General features: G+C 34.8%; 1 protein-coding gene across 3 annotated transcripts in view; it reads left to right on the top strand.

The window, feature by feature from the left end:
• wcd (U3 small nucleolar RNA-associated protein 18 homolog wicked) overlaps positions 1-17,797 on the top strand; it is a 195,534-nt gene that overhangs the window by 63,823 nt on the left and 113,914 nt on the right. For all 3 annotated transcript variants that reach the window (XM_090395902.1, XM_090395903.1, XM_090395904.1), the window contains exon 7: positions 6,910-6,993. In XM_090395902.1, coding sequence (XP_090252028.1) covers positions 6,910-6,993 — 84 coding nt within the window. The remainder of the gene's footprint in view (positions 1-6,909; positions 6,994-17,797) is intronic.

The following is a 17,797-nucleotide window of genomic DNA, read 5'->3' as shown; positions in this document are numbered from 1 at the left end:
TCCCTCCCAAGCTTTTGAATTTGCTGGACAGTTCTAGCTGCAGCGTGAACTTGTGCATTGTCATACAAAAGTCCGATCCCTCACTACATCATTCCTTGTCTTTGTTCTGAATTGTTCATCTGAATTTCTTCAGCATTTCACAGTACTCATCAGCATTAATTGGGGTTCTTTGCTGAAGAAAATCAATGCGCAAGATCCCTTTTTGTCCCAGAAGATTCTGGCCATAATTTTTTTGACCAACAGTGCCTGTTTGAATTTTTTTTACCTTCAGAGGTAATATATAGATGAATAGACTGTATGAATTGTTGTTTTGACTCGATGTTTGTGTACAAAATCCACATTTCATCACCAATCATGATATGGGAAAAAAGAGTTCATTTTCATAATGTTCCAAAAAAGTTTGAGTTGATTCTACTCGTTTACTGTCTGTGTGTATCAGTCAGTTTCTGAGACCCATCTAGTACACAATTTCTTAAAATTCAACTTTTTTTTTATCACAATTTCATGAATGACTGAGCGTGAAACTTCCAGGAATTTAAAAGAAAGTATTTGTGAAAATAATTGTGAAACATTGATTCTCATGAATGTTCACATTTGATAGAGTGTTAACTCTTTCCATCAAATTGTTTATCACCACACTTGGCTGGCCACTGCCCTTCATTGCAAATGTTGTTGCATCCTTCTTTAAGCAGACAACATGATTGCCTAACCTTACTGTCACTCATTATGGTTAGGCTTGTAAACCATACACAGTCGTCAGTGAATTTCTACAGCATTATTGTAGAAATTCACTGACGACTGTGTATGGTTTACAAGCCTAACCATAATGAGTGACAGTAAGGTTAGGCAATCGAATACCATATCACACCATGAATCTTGCAACCGGCAGGATTTTTCATCACGGCACTCATTATAAATTATTCATAGAAGACAACAAACAATAACACGAAGAAAGTATGTGCCTCATATTACACAAGACAAGTTTGTGTTTTGCTTGCACTAGTGAGACTGATTACACAGGCACTAAGCTTCATAATTTGTTCCATTAAACATTCTTAAGGCTAAGATGTTCTACATTTCCTAGGATGCTTAAAGGACATTTTGAGTTAAAATTGAACAGTAATTTTCCCCAAGTCCCTTATTTCTTAAAAGTAAGGAATCACATAAGAAACAATATTTCAATTTTGAAGTTTTTCTAATTCCAAAAATTGCATGTGGCATTTGAATTGCAATTTAAAAGAATACCACCTAGTTTAAAAAAAAAAAAGTGCACATCACACAGTAAAGGGGAAAAGGTATTTGTACTATACTCCATGATACACAATAAATATTCATCATCATAATGCTAATTACAGATATAAGACCATATTGGTCTGCTCCAGTCTCATTATTCATCTAATATCCTTTTTTGAGGTCTACCTGGCTTCTCTTTCCAATTGGAAAATATTGTATTATTTGTTTAGGATATCAGGTGTTGGCCATTCAGTTTACATGTTCTATTCATTTTTGTTATAATTGTTTAGTTTTTCTTCTATTGATTTTGTTTTTAGTTCTTTTAAAAATTTCTTGGTTCTTTTTTGGTCTAATAATGTGTATTTTGCACTTCTTCTCATAAATCTCATTTCACTTGTTCCAAATTTCACCCATATAATAATGTGGGCACTGTTGAAGTATTGTATATTTTCAAGCATATTTCTTTTTGTACAGGCCTATAATATGTAAATAACTGAAACCTATAAATAATTGAAAGTATTCATCTGTTCTATTATTTTATTATTAATAACTATTTTACTTCTAACTGAAGTTTGTCCACAAAATGCCATTGTTTTAGTTTTATCTATGGATATTTTCATTCCAAACTGTTCTACTATAACGTTTAAATTATATGTTGCTCTTTGTAAATTGGTCTTCCTTATCTGATCATTGCAAATAAATAGTGTATTTATTTTGTTATTCCTGGACATTTCTATACCTGGATTGTTTAAGGTGTTTCACTGTATTAATATTTCATTAATATAAATATTGAAAAGTATTGTAGACAGAGGACATCCCTGTCTTACTCCTTGGTTTATAGATTGTTTTTCAGACATTTTTTTTCATTTATTTTTATTTTTATTTCATTATCTTTGTAGTAGAATATTAGGTATATTTATTCTTTGTAATATCTAAAACAGTATATATCTTTTTACTTTGTCAAATGCTTTTTTTGTAATCTATAAACAAAAGATAAGTTTCTAAATTAAATTCTCTTCTTTTTTCTATAAGTAGTTTTAAACAAAAAGCTACATCCATTGTAGAACGTCCTTTTCTAAATCCATTTTGACATTCTAATGATATTTTTTCACTGTATATTTTCAATTTTTCATTAAGTATTCTACTATATATTTTGTAGCATCTATTCAATAGATTAATACCTCTGTAATTAGCAGATTTTGTTTTATCCCCTTTTTTTAAATATAGGTATTGCTATACTTGTATTCCATTCTATTGCTATTTTTCCATTTGTATATATTTCATTTAAAAATTTTAATAATCTCTGATGAAATTTTTTTCCAGCAAATTTATACATTTCGGAGTTTATCCCATCTTCTGCTGATGTTTATTATTATTATTACTTGACACCTCCAGGGAGTCCCAAACTCATCGAGGGAGGTCACTTGCTCTACAACTCTCCGGATTCAACACTCAATCCTCTAATTACATCGAACCACATCATCTATACCAACGCCATCTACTGTCCACCACCGCCACTAGTATTTTCACAGACAATCACAAACATCCATGCCCGCGGCAGGATTCGAACCTGCAGCCTTTTAGCTGGAGAATGGATACGCTGACCACTCGGCCAACCAGGCCAGCCATTGTTTGTTTTACTTAGGTTATCTTTTAATTCTTTCATTATTGTTATATCATTTAAAACATTTGATAAGTTATTGGTGTAATTTTTTTTATGTTAGTATTATCTGTCCAATGATCTGTGAAATAATCCAAGAATTCTTTTAAATCTGTTCACAATTTATGTTTGCAGTTTCTTTTATATCATTTTTATTTTATACAATAAATATTCTAATGCATCAACCAGTAAGAAATCAGGCCTTCCTAGCTGCTTTCTGATCAATAATCTTTGAAAAACTTCTTCAGAGGGTGTATGAAGTGGTATCCTCTGCTGTTTATCCTAGAGGTCTTATCTCTCATTTCATCTTCCTTTTTCCCTCTTTTACCTTGCGATGTCGAGGGTTTATTAATCATCGTTCACAGGATAAGGTGGTCAGCTCTATGCCCCAGTGTATCCTGTGTCCTGTAGTGTTGAATTCTCAAAGCTGGTTTGCCTGCTTTGCCGGATGAAAAACCCCAGGATAAACTGGGGAAATAACCCTACTGTCCACGCCCAAGACTGGCTAACTTGGCTATGGCTGAGGAAGATCCTTCAGCTCCTCATGTCACTGATGGGAATCAAACCTAGGACACTCCTTCCCCAAGCATATGGTTGCGAAGCGTACAGCCACTAGGCTAACCATGCGGACTCCTAGAGGTCTTATTCCAAATTTTTATAGGTTTCTGACTTATAGATTTGTGAATTGTAAGAACAGGAAGTGATCCTACTATAATCTAGTTAAGTATTTTTGCAAAATTTCTTTGAGAGATACATCATCTGGATGAGGAGAAGCTTTATTTCAAGTTTTTCTGACCTACTGAAACCCAACTTCGAAGTACCCAGTATCATTCATATATCATAAATTCTTGTGGAGATGGTATATAGCTTGTTTGTTTGTTTTGTTTGCAATAATTGTGTTTCATGATTTCTTTCTTCACAAAATTTCTCTTCAACAATTTTTTTCCCCTTAGTCTTTCTCAAGTATGTGCTTATATATCTCCTGAAATATTCGGTAGGTTAATTGCTTTGTAATTTGATTTTATTTCCATTTTTTGTAGCTCGATTTAATTAATTTATCAGAAATGTTTGTAAAGAAGAAATTTAGAAGTTTAATATTTCTCTAGGTGTGTATTTGAAACTTAGGATTAAGTTTTCAACAGACTGAGATGTGTCTTTTAACATTTTATTTTATACATATATTTTAGTATACAAAAATAAACTAAATTAAACTTTCCAAGGAATTGTATTCTTGTTTAATTCTTTTTTCACAACTGGGCTACTTGTATATATGTTTGGCTGATAGAAGGTGAAGAGGTGATATGATTGTGACATTTAAGCTCTTGAGAGGTATTCACCAGCTAGATACGAGAGAAATTTTTCAGATTGTGGAAAATAAGGACAAGGGTGAGAACTAGAGGCAAACTCTGGAAATTGTGCAAGCTTATTTATGTTGTGAATGCTAAGAGTGTGAATGAGTTTATCATATCGCGATGCCTCTCATAGTAACTGAGCAGGTCACAGGAACCTAGCAAATGTCCTCAAATTGAAATGGTCCAATGATGAACAAACCTGGAAACCCACACCAGACAGTAACTTTTGGATGAATGTAAAGGAATTTGTTGGATTGCATGTGCATTTTGCATGGCCCATACCTGACAGTTGTGGGTATTCACTGCTCCGTTCAGGTGAAAGTGAGCCTCATCTCTCCCACAGAATCATCCATGGCCACATTGCATCCAATTGAGCAAGGAATGTTAAAGTGAATGTCGGTTGATTTTCAAAGTCCTGCAGGTGCAACTGTAATATTATGATTTCTTCGTCCTCAATATCTCAGCTGTTTCGTCTTTGTATTAATTCTACTCATTTTCCGTTATCTTTTCTATGTGTACTATGCCTTAACTTCTAATTTCCTGTTAAGTACTCTTTTCCTTGTTCTAACTTAAGCCTATTAATTTAGTCCCCCACTTGTAATCCCTTATACTTCCTACAAGTATTAGCGCTGTTAGTGAAAAGGTCTCTAGAATAGGCAACTCACGGTTACAGTTAACTATTTCCAATGCGATATAACTCAGGAAAAAATTATTTGTTTTTTAATACACTACCCTGAATTAATGTTATAGCATTAGAAGAATAGTTATAACACTTAGATCATTTTCTAAATTAATACCTTAAATAGTCAGTCGTGGCAATTTCTCTAATTTAAGCGCACAGGTTCAGTTACTTTTGTGAGACAGTGCATTGGTCAAAGATCAGGGGATAGTTTTAAACTAACAAAAATGTTTATTTTACCTTAGGCACTATACAATATGATACACATTAAACAATATCTCTCTAATGCCTATTTTAAACTTAAATCGTAACCTTACAATTTAGACTTGCAATTCACAGTGTTTTAATAACTTGCTTTACAAGATCTAGGCAATTATTGGCTGTTACAATCAATATCATTGGCTAACATTTTTTCTCAATAAATATACTAGCTAATTTTCAGCCTCAATTACTTCTTTTAGTGACTTATACAACTATTTTAACAAAGCTACATTCTGCGGACATGCAATTCTTAATCACTATCTCAGCGTTAATACATTAGAATCTACTCACAAATTCGTAGAAACACATACAGTCTTACCAGTCTTGAAGATTTGTGGCGAATCTGCTGACTGCTTTCCTTGGTCCTATTCCTAGCCTTTGCTGAACGGCTTTTGGCGGTCATCCTGGTGTAGTCCTCTTCCTGGATTTGTAGCAAGCTCACCATCAGTTTTGAACCTATTGTTGGCGGCGCATACCTGGTCGCACGTGGCACGTTCCACTACTGAAAATACATCTCTGTAGAATGATCTGCCTCTCCTGGGTTTTCCCCGTGCCTAGGGGTCATGTTCCTGTGACGAAATACAGAGGTCTGAGCGGGCCAACAGACTGCAGCAAGATGGAAAAAACTCCTCAAGTTTCTCAAGACCTCTTATACGATTCAGAAGCACCTTGTTTTTAGGGTCGGAGATCCCTGAATCTTCTGTAAATAACTGATGTCACTGTTGTCTTGACCTTCAGATTTGGCAGCAACAATCTCTACATCTGAATGACCTTCAATACCTTTTTTTACTTTCAAGTCGCCAGCATAATCTTGTCTAATTCCCTTAAGGCAGAATTACTTTTAACATTGTTACATCAAATCAACATAATGCACAATTTTAATCTTTACAATATTTTTATAATTTGTGAACAATTTCTATATCATTCTTTTTGTCAGTTGGCTTTACAAATTTACAATCAGCATTTCTCCTTTAAAATACAGTAATATACAATTTTGTTCTTTCCACATGATTTATGACCTCTGTAAAAATCAATGTCGGAAAATTTCACCGCATCGAATTTTACACAACTCCTGTGTCAGGGCTATCTTGAATGGGTAGAAATTCAGAATCTTCCGTAGAATTTTCCAGATGTTTGTGGAAGGCACATCCATGTGTCTTGTTACAGCAAGTGTACTGCAAGAATCAATGCTGTTATTCAACGACCTGCTTCATGACTCATGAAGCAGGTCGTTGTGATGGTGCTTCACAAGCCCTTAAGCAGGGATACTTTAATATTGGTCACCCTATATATTTGCCATATATAACAGCATAATCCATGTGTGACATGGATTATACTACACACACACACACACACACACACACACACACCAATATCTGTATTTCTGCCCCTTGCCTATTAGAATCTGGCAGTAGTTCAGGCAGATCTCTTCTCATGAATCATCACCTATATCATATCATTGTTTGAAACAATTAATTTTAATTGTTTGATTTTACTTCCTTGTTATTCATCACTATATTATTTTCATGCTTTAATATACTGATAATGGCTAAGATTTGGCCACAAATTCTACCAGAAATAAGTTTTCTTCAGTTTATTTTCTATTATATCTTTAACTTATCTATGTAATTATATGCACAAAATTAAAATGCACAACAAAAATAATAAATACAAACATGATTTATTTTGTTATTTATTTATTTATTATTTTTTTTGTAACACAGACTATAATTAAGAATGTGGAGTTTCATCCCAGAGCTCAAGTTGCTCTTGTTTCTGGCTTTAGTGGAACAGCCACATTGTTTCAGGTATGGCTAGTTATAATTCTAAAACGTTTTTCTGTTCATCAGTTCATTATTCTGATTAATTATTAATTAATTAGCCAGTTATCTGAATTACTCTTAATTACATTGTGTGTGACTTATAGCAATATTGCATTATCATGGTTTTGCTTTATTTTCAGCCAAATTATGTTTGCATTTTATTATTAATCTTTTAATAATACAGTACAGATAAACTTTTTTTTTGTTAATATGCTTTCTATTACATATTTATACATGTGGCTTGAAATTCCCTTTAGAACTCCAGTTTGAATACTATTTGCTTTTCTAGATTATTGTTAATCAAAAATAAGGCTTTCTTTGGCTGATAGGCATGATTTCTCTAGCTTACTGTCGAATGGTATGCAGATGGAGCTGGATAACAAGAAATTGATAAAGTTAGGGATTTGCAGAGGGAGTTGAAATTTAGAGGGCATATTGCAGAAGTGGGCAAAATAGTTAAAAGGATTACTTGGGTATTAAAACACCCTGATAAGTAGGAATTAAGGAAACTGTTCTAATGAATTTGATATGACTTCATCTGGACTACTGTCCACATATTCAGTCACCTGGGAGAATTCATGGTGATTAAAAAGTGATGGAAAGGATCCATGGACAAATGAATAAGATGATTAGTAATTTGTGGAATCCTGTCTGTGAGGAGGATATAGATTGAAGGCTTATGGGTTATAAAGTTTATTGACAGATAAAAAAGAGGCAGTGTGTAGAATAGATGCATAGATGAGTGAGATAGAACAAGAGGTCAGCTCTGGAAGTTTTTTGAGTGTGGTTAGCAAGAGCATGTGCGGATTTGAATTTTTGTTTGGAGAGTGGCAAATAAGTGGAATGGGTTGATAATGGTGGGCACAACTGCTTTGTCACTGAAGAGCTTAAAGGTTGGTATGATAGATATTGTGTGAATAATGGTTAGTGTGGGCTTCCTTCGTCGAATCTTTGGACTTCAGGAGTTGCCTAAGTAGTAGTAATAATAATCTACCATTGTAAAATATATATTACCTTATTTTCATTTGGGTGGGAGGGGATAAACTGGTTAAAGCTTATTACATCAAGCTTGTTTTGCAAGGGATGCAGATTAATATGAAAAATTTTCAAAAAAATTCAGTTATATCTTAGATAATAAAATATTCTAGATTTATAGATATTAAGACGACATATTAAAAATATATTAAGCTCTCAAGACAACACACAGTTGAAACTGCTCACACCCTGTTACTCCTACCCCTAATCTTGTTTCAGCATATTCTATCTTTCTCCTTTCCCCAAAAATTTCTATCTTTCACCTTTCCAAAGAATTCACAGCCCACTCTTAAAAAGTGGGTTTTAAATTCACGTACCTTTTTTTTGTCTTACCCACATTTCTTTATCTCCACATTTCCACCCATTTCCCTCTCCTTTTGGTCATACTTCAGCAACAGTATAAATGTTTATTGCCATACAGAAGATGCTGCTCAATAAAAAGACAACCAGGAACATCCTACAAAGATATGTCCAAAATTATTCCTTCCTTATATTCTTCATGTATCTATCTTTAAAACATCAGTAATGCCCAAAAAACTGAGTAAAAATCAAATGACATCATAAAAAGGGTACTCCTAAAGAAAAATAGGCCAAATAGCCATAAAAATTAATATTCTAGATTTATTTAATTGATAGATTGAAGAGAAAGAGAAGATATGGTTTTATGGGATTGATGAAAAAGAAATTTTTCAGTAAATGTCAGGATAGGCGAGAACAAGGGGGGGGGGTCATCCCTGGAAAGTTGTGTATGTGTTACTAAGGACACAAGAACTAGGTTTTTGCTTGGAAAACAGTGCATAAGTGAAATGGGTGCCATAGACAGTTGTGAGTGCCTTGTCACTGAATGAATTTAAAGTGTAGTATGGTGGGCATTGAGTGAATGATGGTGTTAGTGTCAACCTTTCATGACAAGTCTTCTCACTTTGTGACAACGAAGTGTGAATGAAGTTTAATAACCAGAGTGGTTCAGGATACAAGATCATACTAGTAATTGATTTCAAATAGGATATGACAACCATATAGTTTTGAACAAGATGAAAATGATTATTATATTGAAAAGAATAATACATCTTAAAAAGAATCAAAGTTAAACAACTTCAAAGGTGAACTGTAGACTCAAATATTACAAGAATAAAAAAATCTGAACTTCTGATGGACAGATGAAATTAAGAAGTCAGCTCTGCAAAAGATGTCACACCAGAAGTTCCTGGCAAGTGTGTCAGCAGGTGTTCTCCATAAAAAATATAAGAAAGCTGTGTATAAAAGTAGGTTAAACAAAACTCATGAGAAGACTTTGCTAAGTATATATATGATTTATAAAATATCATGAAGGTGGAAAAATGTTTTGGAGGCTATGCTCTCAAAAAATCTTAGAAATGTAGAAAAAAATGCTGTAAAAGAATCAGCAATGATGAAGGTAACAAATATTGATAATTACTTTGAAAGATTACTAAATGAAATAAGCAGCAACAGAACAAAAATGGTAGATAGTGTTCAAATTCAGGATAGAGAATATCAATACTTATCAGAAAAATTATCAGAAACATGAAATGTGGAAAGGCTAGGAGTAAGTGATATTCAAATGCCTATATATGGAAGAATAAATGTTTTTTAGTCACTATGAGGCATAATTCAGAGGATATAAATTTCAGATGGTTGGAATGTAGCTCTTATGAAATCGATCAGTTAAAAAAGAAAAAAAAAGTGAATAAGAGAATTAGTGAAGAATCTATGCCTATTGAGTGTTCCTGTAAGATATATGCAGTATAACTCCAATTTTACAATGGATATAAGTATCCATTTATTTTTTGTGTAAAAAAAACATTTACAAAATATTTAATATTTTAATTTCATTTTGGTATATTTTGTTCACTGTAATAGCTTTCGTTAGTGTTCACCTTAGTTTTACCTATAACCAGTGCTTTTCAGGTGTTTTGGTGTTTTCAGGGCTTGCTTTGGATAAACCTCAAACCTTTGGACAAACTTTTTTGTTTCTTGCCTGTTCAAATATTCTTTGTTATTATATTGCTGATTTTTTGTATGAAATTCTAATGCTAATTATTCAAGTTAAAGTAAATTGAGATCTACACTGGATTCCTTTAACAGGACAGCATCATCTGCATATAGAAGTTTATTTTGTATCCAAACACAAGTGGTACAGTAGTAAGTGGTACAACATTATTTACAACAAATTAGGGTACATTACAAATGAGAACAGCTTAAATTTGGTAGGTGAGTTACACTGGGACTAATAAGTAACATATGAGGAAAAAAGAAACTGTACATAAGTTATATACAATGGATATGGTTAGATGTTCCTCCATTATCTTGTACAATCAACTGCTCTTTCTGTGCAGGATATAATAAGGTCCTCTTTGGTACAAGGTGATTGAAGAAGGGGACAAGAAAGAAGGTGTTCCATGGACTGGGTCATCCCGCACTCACAATTATCTGGTCCACCGAGGTAGCCCCATTTGATGAGGTTCTGTTTGCAGCGTCCTATTGTTCGAAGTCTGTTGAGGCTTTTCCAAGTATTCCAGTCCAAGTGGGCACCACATGGAAGATGTTCGGCTGTTGGAATACCACTATTATTCTCCGGGTATAGTGCAAGCAATTGTTGAAGTCTTGTCTCTTAAGGATTTTTAGGTGGTTCAACAGTTAGGAAGCTATGTTGGGATCTTAGTCTTTGGGGCACTGTGGTCTGGCCAAATAGTGGGTAGTGTTCATCATTCATTTATCTGCTTCTTTCATCAGATGAGAATGCAGATCTTCAAATTGAAGGGGGTGCAATACCAGCCAAAGTATACAGGTGTCTTAGTGGTGTTGGTTTCAGGCATCCTGTAATTAAGCAGCAGCTTTCATTCAATGCTGGGTCAAGTTTTTCAGCATGGCAGGACATGGACCATACCAGGCAGGCATATTCATCAGAAGAATAGCAAAGGGCCAAGGCAGAAGATCTCAGTGTGCTTGGAGGAGGTAAGCTTTCTTAGTATATTGCTTCTTGCATTCACTTTTGCCTTTGTTTTTTCTGTGTGTGTGTTTTATATGAAAGAGTGCAATCGAGAGTCACATCGAGGTAGACTGGCTTCCAGAAATATTAAAGCCTTGCCAAGAAATCTGTAGCTTCCTGTTAGCTTCTTTATTATTAAGGTGGAAAAGGCCAGTCTGGGTTTTCAAGGGGTTTGGTTTTAGTTGATTTCTGGTATAGTATGTTGTTTGACTATCTAAGGCAAGTGATAGAGTAGTTTCAATGGACTTGAAATTTTTTGACTTTCTAGCTATGGCAAGGTCATCAGCATAGATAAAATTTCTAGTTCCTGAAAAGATGGGGAGATCATTGACGTAGATGTTGAAAAGTAATGGTGATAACACACTCCCCTGGGGGAGGCCATTTTTTTGGGGATGCCAGTGGCTCTTCCTACCCCCTAGGTGCACAAAAAAGCATCTATTTTCCAAGAGTGATTGGATCAGGAGGACAAGGCGATAGTCTAGTTATTCTGTATATTTTATTTCTGAGTGTGAGATGGTTTATGGTATCATGTGCTGCAGTTAGGTCTACAAAGACTACTCCTGTGGCTAGTTTTTGCTCATAACCATTTTCTATATATTGAGTGATGTTGAGAATTTGTGATGTACAGGATTTGCCTGGTCTAAAACCAGCCTGCTCAGCAATAAGATGGGATTCGATTAGGGATTGTAGCCTGTTCAAAATTAATCATTCATAGAGTTTAAAGAGGTTGCTGAGTAGTGATATAGGTCTGTAATTTTTTGCTTCTGTTGGAGTTTTACCTGGTTTCAGAAATGCCACTACTTTAGCATGCCTCCAGATAGTTGGTATCCTTAGAGGGTTCTGAGGCAAGTGTTGTATAGGTTTAATAACCACTCTTTAGTCCTGGGTCCAAAATGCTTGCTTTGTTCGTTACAGATATCATCAAGGTCTGCAGATTTTCTAGGTTTTAATAGGTTTATGGCAACATCGAGTTCAGTGATGGCGAAATCTGATTTAATCATGTTTTGTTCCTCACTTGGGGTTCTAAGTATCTTATTTTTTTTGGGTGCTTTTTAGGGAATTTTCCATTCAGCAGCAGCTGGTGAGCAATTTGATTAGCTGTTACCTGTGGATGCTCATGTGGCTTAGTGAAATCCTTCCTAATTCTGTTGATCAAGTTCCATGCCTTTCTGCTACTATGGGTCATATCAAGGCCTTCTGTTTCTTTTTTCCATGAGGAATGCCTTTCTTCTGCCATCTTGGAGCATAATTTTTCTCCTGCATGGATAGTCTCCTCTGAGAAAGGGTTGGTGTTGTAAAGTTGTAAGTAATTAGCATACTGGGCTTTTATGTCACTGGAAAGGCCTGGAATGTAGTTTGTGCAGCATCCTTGGGGGATGTGTTTGGAGATTTTCCTCAGTATTTTTATGAATTGAGGATACTCTTGAGTGTTGAGGGACTGGTTCTATGAAGCGGTCAAGATCTTCCACGAAACCCTTCCAATTAACTTTGAAATTAAATTGTCGTCTGTAAGAGACTGTGTTAGGCATAATGACTGGGTTGAATTGAAGCATTATAGGTCTATTTGTTGAGTATATGGAATGGGATTTAAAACCCTTTCAACACAAATGTTGGATATTTTTGAGCTAACAAATATGAGGTCAGGGTTATAGCCTCACTTCGAACTGCCACTGTTGAAAGATGCAGGAAGCTTTGGATTATGTATCAGGTTTAGAGAAAGGTTTTCAGCCCATTTTTCAACAAGTTCTCCATCTTCATTGGACTTTATGTGACCCCAGTTAATACTGTGGCTGTTAAAGTCACCTAATACAACATTAGTCATGTATGCACTATTATTTAGGAGGATATCGGGGAAGGAGAGAGCTTCTTCTGGCAGTTTATAAACTGAGGTGATTGAGATATTTTTAAATGTGACTAATAATCTCAATGTTTCTGTTGTTCGTTGAGTCAATGGATGATGGAATTAAGTTTTCTTTTGTAAATATTGCACTACCATATTTATCATGGGGTAACTCTTTGAGTTTCATGCCTTGGATGTAAGGTCTTGCGGCACATTCTCCCTCTGAGTTTCTTGCAGGCAGAGCACATTGCAGTCATTATCTCTGCAAATATTTGCAATGAGATCTTGCTTGACACTGGAGAAATCTTCAATATTAAATTATATTATTTTTAGGCCTGGCCCCAGGTGGGACCAGGCCTAAAAGGGCAGAAATACAGGAGCATTTTAGTTCGATCACTTGTGTTTGGTTGATAGCAGCTTTAGCTTCTCCTAATGGGTACTAACAGGGTGCAGGAACAAGAACCTAGCTGCTGCTGCGCATATAGCAGTAATACATGAACAATATGCAGTTATGTCCTAATGTGCTATTTTAATATGATTCTGCAATATATTGATCACGTGTTTTACTTCTAACCACTTCTCAGGTGCGTAGGATGACATTGGATCATATACCACCCTTGCATATTCTGTTGCCTATTTCCATATTGAATTTGCTATCTTCACTATAAATAGCGGGGATAGTTTATTTGATAAGAATGTTGTTAAAAGTTTCAATGTACCAGGAAAATTTCTTAAGTTCTGTCTTTATTTCTAATTTTCATACAAAATGTGTTACAGCATTTATGCAATTTAGTTCAAGAATCCTGAAGAGATTTCACTAAGTTTGCTTAGGACAACATCATTTGCAAAAGTTTGATATCTAGGATTCTAAAATCAACTTAGGTGTCACTTTCTTTCATCAATAATGCGATCTGATGCAGATCAATGTTGAATAAGAGGGAAGATTATGTGCAAGCTTGTCTTACACTTGATTTTAATCCTTTGATTTCATCAGCAGTCCTTTCATTTTTTTTTAATTTTCAGTTCTGATTAAAATTTAAACATAGACTATACATTGCTCTCTAATATGTTCCATTTATTCCCTTATTACTGTAGTCTTCTCAACAACTTTCCTCTCGGGATCTTAGGGATATAATGCAAGAATATTCATACACTTTTTCGCAGATTTAAAACACTGACATCCAAATCCTTGTTATATTAGCAATTAGAACGACTATTCCTTTAAAAGAAAGAAATCTAATGTTGATCAACTGCATTTGGCTTGAATCCAGCTTGCTCTTCTCAGAGTTTCTCTTTCAGAATATTTTAGTCTCTTCTCAAGTATGCATGCGTATATCTTATATGGAACACTCAGTGGAGAAATTCCTCTGTAATTCTCAAATCTATTTTATTTCTCCTTCCGAAGTGTACTCCAATCATCTGTAATTTGACACCAGGCCTTCTGCATTATGCTGTCTGACTTGAAATGTGCAGTCTAGCCTCCTAATAGATACTAAAATTTAGGAATGAAATTCTAAGCATTAATATATCTTGCAATGTTGTTAAAAACTGAAAATATTAAATTGCTGTAAGTTCGTGAGATCCATAAAAACTTCTTGTGGTTAACATTAATTTTGTGGATCTTGTCATCTTTAAATGCCGTCATATTGCAATGACTATACGCTAGTCTTTCCTTCTATAGTTCCAGTGATCTGATGAGCCAGTTGCATCTATCCGTAACATGCATATGGATAATGAAGTCTAGCAGACATATCAAAGTTACCAAGTAATTGTTTCTGAGAGTGCACTCAGCCTCTCAGAATTTAAACTTTATTAATGAACCCTATATATTCCATAAGAGCCTCCGTAGCTGAGTCAATATAGACGAAGTCCTTTGGTCGGAAAGACCTAGATTCGATTCCTGTCAGTGATATAAAGAACCTTTATGTGGTCTCTTTCGACAAAGGGTGAGTTAGCTGGTCTCATATGGAGGTAGGGATTTTTTGTCCCCCCAGAACAGACAAACCGGCCCCGTGAACATATATTATGGATTACAGTCATGAATACGTCCCAGCCACACTCCGGTTCGATCCTGGATAAAATGGGGGGGGGGGAGGCATTGATGAACTACCCTGTAAACAATCTCACCAAGAACACTTTTTGGGCAATCCCTACAAAGTCACCTAGGGTCGGAAACAATTGAAAGGAGAAAAACCACTACCACATTCTTTCTCTTCTGTATATTTGCTATTCTATATCTTTTAGTAAATCAAGTATAGTAACTAATAATCAAATATAAAAATGAAATATATCATTCTCTTTAATTATTGTTTTTTAATATATTACTCCTCTCTTCCTGACCGTGGGCTATGCAATTAGTTACAATCGAACAAACTGTCATGAAAAGTGGTGCATCCGACTATATGCAGGAACGAAATTTCAGGGTTCTGCGGTAATTTCACTCACTTCACCAGGTGGTTAGTTTTGTGGCGAGAGAGCTACAATCACTCAGACATGAACGTATTAAGTTTTATAGATATGGAAAAAGTGTGCACGTGCATTCTAATACAAAACACGTGATTGAAAGGTACCAAGAGAAATTTCTTCAAAATCCTATAATTGTGCATCATATGGTGTATTCTTAAGTTGCAAGCGAGCATTTGGAATTGGAGGTACAGGAATATGGTTATGTAAAATCAGATATCAATTCATGTTATCTCCAATTTACTTCTTAACGAGCTGAGTGGTGTGGTTGGAATTGATTCGTCTCCTAATCATGTGATAGGAGGGGGGGGCGAGTGTTACACTTAATTACACAACAAATAGTGATGTGACTGCTCAGGCGTCAGCAATGATAGGTTGATTACCAATAATAGTTTAATAAGAACAAAACAGTGATTACTGTCTGTTATACTACGTTTCAGTTAATATAACTGGCATTATTGCCTCGCATTCATGGACACATGAAGTAAACCAGGTAGCTCAAACACAACTGAGTTAAGCACTAACTTCAGTTCGAAAACTGAAGTTAGTGCTTAACTGAAAAGTTACTTAATTCAGCTTTAGACAATGTTGAAATGCTTAACCTTTTGGCAGCTTCAGATAAACTGAGTTCTGTGTATAAATTCATACTTGATTTATGATTTACAGTAGGGGTCCCTAACCCCCTGCAGTAAACCCATGAGCTGCATGTGACCCACAGAGCAATTCGATGAAGTCCTTGGTCTCCCAGAAGGTCTGCTCTTTCAAATTTTTATATACATTTGTCACGAATCTTGAAATAAATATTAATAAGCAGATAATTTGCAGCCTCAAATATCTCATTGAATGTATGTGTATCATCTGAAAAATAAATATTAATTTCATAAGTTTAATTTTATCTTTTGACTAGGACAGATATTTGTTATTTATTTATTTTATTTTTTTATTTATTATTATTATTTTTTTTAGTGTATCTATTGATCATCATAATCTTTCAATGGATGTGATATATCCATTTTCCATAAATTTTACTGTTTACTAGTACATTTTCAAGTCTGATTCTGAGGGCATAATTTGACTAACTCACTCACTCTAAAAAAAAAAAAAAAGTCAACAGTTTTGTTTAGCTAGTTTTACACATTGTTAGTTTTTCTTACATTTGTCTCTGTGTATTCTCTAAGAGCACAAGCTGACTTATTTGCCAGGAACTTTCGATATGCTTTCTTCTTTTCCTTCACTATCTCTTTAACTTCCTGTGTCCACCATGGAGTTCTGATTTTTCTATCCTTGCACACAACCTCACCACACGCCTCTCTGGCTGAATCAATCAATCAGGGTTTTCTTCAAGGCTTGTCACTCAAACTCTTTCATTTTTTCTTCAATAATCTTTTTGTGTATTTTAGTCTACAGTTCGCATCTGAGAACTGCTCAACTTTTATTCGCTTTAAAACTTTCTTACATGTAATTCTTTTCAATATGAAATTCAATTTTATCCTGCTCAAGACTAAACAGTGATCACTTCCAATTTCAAATCCTCTGTACACTCTGGTGTCTTGCACCAGGGAGAAAACATCACTATCAACAATAACATAGTCAATGAGATTTTTTCTTATTCCTTGCCTCTTCTGTCCATGTGAATTTGTGCACATTTTTATGTTGGAACATGGTGTTAGTAATAACCAGTCCGTGTCCTGAGCAGAAATCCAACAGGTATTTGCCATTATTATTAGCTTTGCTCTTTTCTCCAAATTTTCCCAAAATATTTTTGTATGTCTCACAATCATTTCCTACTCTGCTATTTAGATCCCAACGAGGACCAACTTTTCATTTTTCATTGTGTCAGTTGCTTTTTCTAAAGCATCAAAAAATTCCTCCACTTCTACCTTAGTAGAACCTTCTGTGGGACCATAGGCACAAATAAGTCTCATTGTCCAGTTCCCCATTCTGATATTTGTCCACATCACTCTACTTGAGACTGCCCGCCTTTCAAGAAGATTAGCCTCGTATTTAGTGTTGAATACTATAGCTGCTACTCCTTTTCCCTGATTGTCATTGCCTGAATATGAAATTTTGTATTTATTGCTCAGAAAGATCTCACCAGTTTTTGTCTTTTTTGTTTCAGTCACCCCTATTATGTCAATCTGGTACTTATCCAGTTCCTCAGGTAGTTCCATTTCTTTGCCATTCAGGCTTCTTGTGTTGATAGTACCAATCTTGAACTCTGGTGATGTTGTGGGGTGTGATGTTAGAAGAATGTTTTGGGAAAATTTGTAGAAAAGAGCAAAGCTAATAATAATGGTAACTGCGTGCTAGATTTCTGCTCAGGACATGGACTAGTTATTAATAACACTATGTTCTAACATAAAAATGTATACAAATTCAGCAGAAAAGATGCAAGGAATAAGAAAAGTCTCATTGACTATGTAATTGTTGACTGTTATATT

The sequence above is a fragment of the Typopeltis vanoorti genome, chromosome 7, assembly GCF_054136105.1.
Source record: "Typopeltis vanoorti isolate ZY-2024b chromosome 7, IOZ_Tvanoo_1.0, whole genome shotgun sequence".
NCBI lineage: Eukaryota > Metazoa > Arthropoda > Arachnida > Uropygi > Thelyphonidae > Typopeltis > Typopeltis vanoorti.
The sequence above is the reverse complement of the archived record's forward strand: the minus strand, read 5'-3'. Positions and strand labels throughout refer to the sequence as shown.